General features: G+C 45.4%; 1 protein-coding gene across 2 annotated transcripts; it reads right to left on the bottom strand.

The window, feature by feature from the left end:
* Nucleotides 1-332: 332 nt before the first annotated feature.
* YOD1 (YOD1 deubiquitinase) lies at nt 333-6,627 on the bottom strand. Of its 2 annotated transcripts, XM_075615198.1 has the most exons (3): nt 6,253-6,627; nt 4,636-5,336; nt 333-3,364 (listed from the first exon to the last, which is right to left on the bottom strand). In XM_075615198.1, the coding sequence occupies exons 1-3, from the start codon at nt 6,458-6,460 to the stop codon at nt 3,350-3,352; spliced, it is 924 nt and encodes a 307-aa protein (XP_075471313.1). In that variant the 5' UTR covers nt 6,461-6,627; the 3' UTR covers nt 333-3,349. The 2 variants fall into 2 exon arrangements, with proteins under 2 accessions (XP_075471313.1, XP_075471315.1); XM_075615200.1 differs by having other exon boundaries at nt 333-5,336; nt 6,253-6,625.
* Between the last annotated feature and the right edge of the window lie 232 nt (nt 6,628-6,859).

The following is a 6,859-nucleotide window of genomic DNA, read 5'->3' on the forward strand; positions in this document are numbered from 1 at the left end:
AATGATACTTTTTTTTTTTTTTAAATGCCAGCTCCATTTAACCCATTAAACATGTGGCTATCCTTAGTTCACTTTAATGAAGAAGTGGCCTTTTAATAATCAATTGTAGTTTTAAGCATAGCCGCTGTATCAAAATCTCGCAGTATCCCTTCTCATTCTCACGGTTTATTGGCTCAGCCTCCCAAGTGAGGGCAGTGACATCAGACTGGAATCAACGTTTCATCTGATTCTGTCTGCCATGCAGTTCTAACCCAGATAGCAGGGATTTTCAGCATTTCTCCCAACACTGACAATCCCAGTAACATCTTATTTGAGGGAAAAAAACAACAATATATAGGCGTAAAGATCGTATTTTATTTATTTTTTTAAAAGGCGAAACCAACACACAGCCATTTGTTTTCTTCCACCCTTAATTAAAATGTAATTGTTCACGGGTGGAAGTCATTGCACAAGCAGTAAGACACCAGCAGCACCTTAGATAATGCCAAGGTAGGATTTAAGACTCCCTATTCATAAAAGAAATAGATATTTTGATTATGACCATTCACATTTAATACTTGAAGTGCTGGATAGAGAATACTCATTCCCAAGGGGTTAACTGAAATAACCAGTTATTTTTTGCTTTAGATAGTGGTACTACTACCTCAAGTGGGCCGGTCTGAAGTTTTAAACAAGTAACATATGAGATTTCAAAGCCAGAAAAGCCTAAATCAGGCATCACTTTTCCTCACCTCTCGAAAGACTTTTAAAACCCAGAAAACTCATAGTTAGACATTGAAGATGTTTCATGGTTAATGTCCTTTGTAAAACATAAATTGGCCATGTAATACACTGTCAAAAAAATGAAACAAATCCGATTTTATCTAGAACCCAGCAGCTACACTGCGCTAGAAGACATGAGAAAAAAATAAACCAAACGGAACGTGTCGACAATCCGTGACAGCAGGAAAGTTTTCACAAGAAGGAACAGTGGCAGAAAATGTTATTAATTACAAACTCTGTATTATAGTTTGGTGTCTCTTGCAGTGCTACAAGTAGGCTGGGATTATAGTCCGTGCTATGGCGCTTGCGACAGGAACAAATGAATTAATCCTTATGTGGCCGCCCCTAGTGAGCGCACAACGAAGCGCGAGCGCACAACGAAGCGCGATCGCAAGACTGCGTCTTGAACAGACAAAAAATGTAGTGTTTTCAAGCGACGGCCGCGTCACGTGAGCGGTTCAGCCAATAACGGCGAACCAGCCTCGTGATGCGTCCGGCACGCATCCCTATCGCCTCCAGTTTTTATTCACACATCGCTCGAGCGAGAAGCACCTGCGATTTGCGCACGCCATCGCGGACTATAATCCAGGCCGTACAAACTGATTGGGTTTTGCGAATTGACCAAACAGAGATTACAATAAACGTAGGTATCTGGGATAGCCCTCTTGAAATTGATGATGCCATTTAAATGAGGTTTTAACACTGCTTCATGTGTGAGACGACATCAATGGAATAAAAATAGCACCCTCCAGCAACACAAACTCTAGAAAAACTCACCCATTTGTATTTAACTCATGATCTTTTTTTGATTAAACAATTAAAGGCTTTTTTCTGTAATTAATAAAATATAAAGCCTGTTTAAGGCTCATAAGGACTGGAAAATACAATCCGAATGTAAAAATGTTTTTAAGCGTAAAAATGTGACAGTATATAGGGTCAGCACATGGATTTATATTGTACTTTGGCAACAAATTGCATATAAAGAAAAAAAAGTCCTAAAATATTTATCCTTTATGATATATTGCTTCTTTGCGGCAAATATAAAGGATTGAACAAGTTTGTCTATTAGATAGGAGTGGATATTACGGTATTTGTGTAGTGTAATGTCCTGTGCAGCTAACAGAAAAACTAAAATGTGCACTTCCAATAAATATAGCTTAACAGTGCTTTAACTTTAAATCTGCAGTAATACGGGTTGTTGTAACACATTAACAGAGGAGTCGGATATTTATGGTTTTGAAAGCATTTTTGTGTGCGAATTCCTTTCCATTGAATGATTTTCAATTTTCACTGTCCACATCCAGGAAGAACGGGCAACAGGTAAAGGCGATAGGAACATTTATATGAAAGAGGGGGGCAGCTAAAAAAGTAATACAGTCTTGCAATGCTACACAGAGAATATTGGTATTTTAAACAGTATTTGCATTGTGTTATAATTGAAAACACCCATGTCTTGTCTTTATTACCCCTCTTCACTTAATTTAGATGAGATATTGTATCCTTTATGTCATAAGAAAAAGGAGGCACTGGATTAGTCGAGTGAAAAGGCAGCTACTTACTGCCAGAAGGCGCCAAGTGTAACTTGTCCTATAAATTAATAATACAGTGAACGGAGGGGTCATTTTTAAAATGAAGCCCACTTCCCTAAACTAAAATATTCAAGTAATTCCCCTTGACCTAGACCTGTGATCCTGTTACAACCCGCACAAGGTAACGAACAAGCAGGAGAAGGAAATATTCAAGTGTTTGCTTGTGCAAAGGTCAGCTTTCGCAAAGCAATTAAAGCAGGTATCCACGCTACATTATATTCCCCTCTAACCTGAACCGTTTGGGGCCTGCTCTCCCGGTGGCATATACCCGCCTGCCAGGCACAAAATGACTGCAGTCAGTGCAGGCTCTGATAGCCAATAGAAAGCTGCAACATCATTGGGAGATATCGCAGGTTTTCTATTGGTGCCCTGGCGGACATACTTTTTGTGACAAATACGGTTTTCTTTTACAATATGGGGCATCAGGGGCTTTCCAAACATCGGTGCACCACAAATTAGCTCCAAGATAGCCCCTGGTCCCGCCTCCAATTACTTTGCAGAAAATAAAAAAAAACGTTCCTAAAGCAAAAGGTGTTGTGTAAACAAGTGATTTTCCCAACTGCATGTGAATTGTAACTTCCCTCCAATGTGGCAAGATTTAAAATGAATATAAATAGCAATAAAAACAGTAAAAAGTCAGCAGCAAATGGTAATATCGACCCCATCAGCAGTGAGGTTCCATGTCCACAATGTTCTCCGCTTGTGTAACTGTACAGAGAATGTAGATGCACCAGTAATTATTCTGCGGTTCCATTCTCAAGAGCACTTTGAGAGATCGTTATCTTTCTTGATTGGGGAACGGTGATACTCCGCAGGTCTTTGTAATGCAGCATTAGTAAGGCTCATATCTGGTTGCATAGCAGCTTGCAAGCAAATTGCTCTGCTGTGAACGACGTAGTTTGAGATGGATGTCCTAGGAGACGTTCTACCCTTTGTTTCACAGAGGGTTTACTTGACTGCAAGAGCTGAAGTAGCGTAATGTTCAAAACTCTCCGTCTCTAAAAATGAACATGCTGCAACAAAGCATAAATGAGTATCATTACAAGTATCCTGATGGCTATTAAAGGTTACCCCTCATTTCAACAGCGACTCTTGACTGTCATCATACAATACAGCAAGTTCTCAGCGAGAAAAAAAAAATACCCTCCCCCATGATCCCTACTGAACATGAATGGTTTTAGGCAGTTCCTCCTGATTCTGACAGCCTCACAGGAAGGTAATAAAATCTAGTGCAAACACTACTAGAAAAAGCTTCTATGCACCTGCTTTCCAGCCGGGGCAACCTGACTCATAGAACGCAGGACTCTGACATAAAATGGGTTAACTTAACAGAAACAAAAAAGTGTTTCCTTAAAAAAGGAAAGTCGCGACCCTGTTTATTCTGACTCAAATCTGAATGAGTGTTCTTATTACGCCAGCATGTATGTCCTTCTTCAGGGCACAAGTTTGCATGCAACCTCTTTAACCCTAATGGGCCATTACGGGAGCCTGTAGCCGGAAGCGAGAAATAAAGTATAAAGTCAATCTGGGCGGAAAGTTTTGGTGCGCCTCTCAACCCTTGTACTCTGTGGGTGTTGTGTTTTCCAATCACTATGAGTCCTAATCATGCAGATATGAACCTATAGCAGGGGTGCACAAACTTTTCCCCCTGCATGCTGCCACCCCCCCTTTAAACGACGCCACGGGGTCATGTGAGGTCACGTTGCCATGGTAACGTGACCCAGTGGCATCATTTTGCGCTGCGGTGCTGCAAGCCAAGTCAAGCAAGTTATAGAGGCCTCGCGCGGTCCCCCAGCAGTTAATTTAAATGCACTGGGGAAGAGCGCGGGGGCCTCTGTAACCACCGCACCCCTCCATGAAAATGTTGCGACTCCCCCAGTTTGCGCACTGCTGATATAGAGCATAGCCTCTTCCCATAAATGAATTCTTGAAAGAAAAAACAAAAGCGCTCAACCTGCCGGGAGAACATAACGTATATGATTGAGAGGGGAAAAAATAAATAAAGTAATGAATGGGCCATCAATAAGCTGATCCGGGCTAAAAACCCCTTCGCTACCAAACAGGCCTACAGGCTCCTCTGGCATCAAAAGGGTTAAAGGCGGCAGTGGCTACTGGCAACGCCACTCTAAGGTTTCCTGCGATGTTTAAAGTGTTAAGGATTTAATGCTGCTTTGGCCCAAGTGAGAACTGGATCTCCGTTTCACGCTTTGCTTTTTCTCGACCTGGGTTCGGCATTTCTGTGAGGTAGTTGGCAGTTTCTTCCACACACAATGGGATGTCACACCTCTCCAAAATTAGTGTGGCCCGTCTCCTTGGCATGATCCCTGGCAGACGACTGCCCTGTTAACCCTTTCTGACACACCATGCAGCGCAGGGCGAAGCGGTTAACATCTGTGAACTGCCTCTTCCTTCTGGCGTCTTCTGCGAGCTCAAGAGCATGCACCAGCGCCGCATCATCGGCTGTGGAGAAGACCGTCATGGGGGGTGAATCCTGGTCCGGGAACTGCCTCTGGAGGGGATCATAGTGGATGCCGTCATAGATGAGTAACACCCGCCTGGCATAACCTGCGTCCTCCCCAAATCGATCTATCCGCACTGTCTGCGTGTCCACCACGCAGATCTCGCACTGGTAGAACTTGGACAGGATGGAGACTTCGATGGCGCCTCCCCACGTGTCCTCCCTCCGGATCCACGTGCAGTATTCCTCATTGCTCTTCCCCAGCACCGCCTCGCAGTAGCACGTTGGGTCGCTGGCCACGATCTCGGCAATGAGATTACGCATCTCCCGCGAGCAGGCCGGGTCGTAAACTCCACCCTCTACCACGTAGTAAATGCTGGTGAAGAGGCAGGAGTTGTCGGCTGGGACCACCCTGCGGGCGATTGCCGGCTGTGCGGATACAATCCGGTCATTAAGGCTTGGTTTTGATGCAGGAGACAGTTCAGTCTTCCGCTTGGTTTTATCTTCTTCTACAATGAGAGTGTCGCCTATCAAAAGGGTAAAAAAAAAATTAGAAAAACATTTTTTTTAGATGTGCAATCTCACATTACCAGCAAAAGATAAATAAACAGCACTTTTGTAAATTGTTTTCCTACAAATAATCTAAACATTCTAAGAGCAAAGACTTTTTTTTTTAACATCTCTATACATGAATTAGTCTCTGCTCAGCAAGATTGCAGAAGCACAAAATTAGTTACCCAGCATGCCAAAGTCATTAAACACTATACCAACCCCTTCACTGTCAGAGGGACCAGCACTGCAATGCAGAGCAACGCCCTAAGGAAAAAAAGACAATGAAGCGGTCACCAAACCCAGGTCTTTTGCCGTTTAGCCAGAGTGGAGTGTGCACTGTCTTTCCAACTCACCCAGAAGGGGGATCTGCCCTCTACTCTCTCCTGGGTGAGGCACTAACCTTTTCCCTCTACTAGGGTCTACTCTCCATCCTCCCTTTTCCCCAGGGACAGAGTCATTGCCCTTTGGCCCCTTAACCCAGACAGTAGAGGGATGAGCACCGCTCTTCCAACCAAGAGGGGAAATGCCTTCTGCCACCGAAGGAGCCCTTGTGACCACAAGGGGACCATACTTGCACGGTTTTAGGGGGTGTACATGATCGGCGCTCCTGTGGATGGCGGCCCGAGGGATGGAACATAAAACAGCATCACGTGATCGTTCCGAAGCACAGTCACGTGACGCAGGAGTATCAGGGTCCGTGGTCACACAGGTGGCACGAACCTCCGCCACTGAAGGGGGTTAATGTTTGAAACGTTATTGTTAAGTCTTCCGGGTCCCATTGTACTGCGCTGCAGAATATGTTGAAGCGTTATAAATAAAATGATAATAATCTGCCTTATTGAGAGGGCCTCTCTTAGCCCCTTACCACCACCCACACACAACTCTCCTCACCGGATTTGATAGGCAGGTCCCGTAGCGTGGCCTCCCCGTTGTTAAGGTCCAGGTTCTCAGGGGGGAAGCCCACCATGACCCGCTGCATTGGACCCGAGATGCCGGTCAGGCCGGCGATGCGTTCCTTCAGCTCCCGGATGCTGGACAGGTCGGTGAGGCCCTGCAGGAGCTGCGTGCCGTCCCGGGTCTTACAGCGGAGCCGCAACATGGTGACCTCCCCCCCGCCCCGGAGGCAGGTAGGAAAGGACAGCAAAGGAGGAGAGACTGTCGAGGGAGAGAGGCAACAACAACAATGGCGGACGCCGGCAGAACCAAACTGAATCACTCCGGCGATGTCGCGAGACTTGGCGGACGCCGGCAGAACCAAACTGAATCACTCCGGCGATGTCGCGAGACTTGGCGGACGCCGGCAGAACCAAACTGAATCACTCCGGCGATGTCGCGAGACTCGGCGGCTGCGGCCAATGGGGGAGAGAGAGGGTGATGATGCGGTTTGGAGCCGCCACATTGGTACACCCGAAGGTGTAGAGATTGTAGTCATAGAGGTGGGAACACAGAAATGAATAGGCAGATTTCCACTTAGGTACATATAAAAGGGTGGCAATGT

Source organism: Ascaphus truei, chromosome 9 (assembly GCF_040206685.1).
Source record: "Ascaphus truei isolate aAscTru1 chromosome 9, aAscTru1.hap1, whole genome shotgun sequence".
NCBI classification, from domain to species: Eukaryota; Metazoa; Chordata; class Amphibia; order Anura; family Ascaphidae; genus Ascaphus; species Ascaphus truei.

Coding starts and splice junctions, on each gene's coding strand:
- YOD1 (XM_075615198.1), bottom strand. CDS start 6,460: ATGTTGCGGCTCCGCTGTAAGACCCGGGACGGCACGCAGCTCCTGCAG. Junction 5,337..6,252: donor GGACCTGCCTATCAAATCCG/GTGAGGAGAGTT, acceptor CCCTTTTGATAG/GCGACACTCTCATTGTAGAA.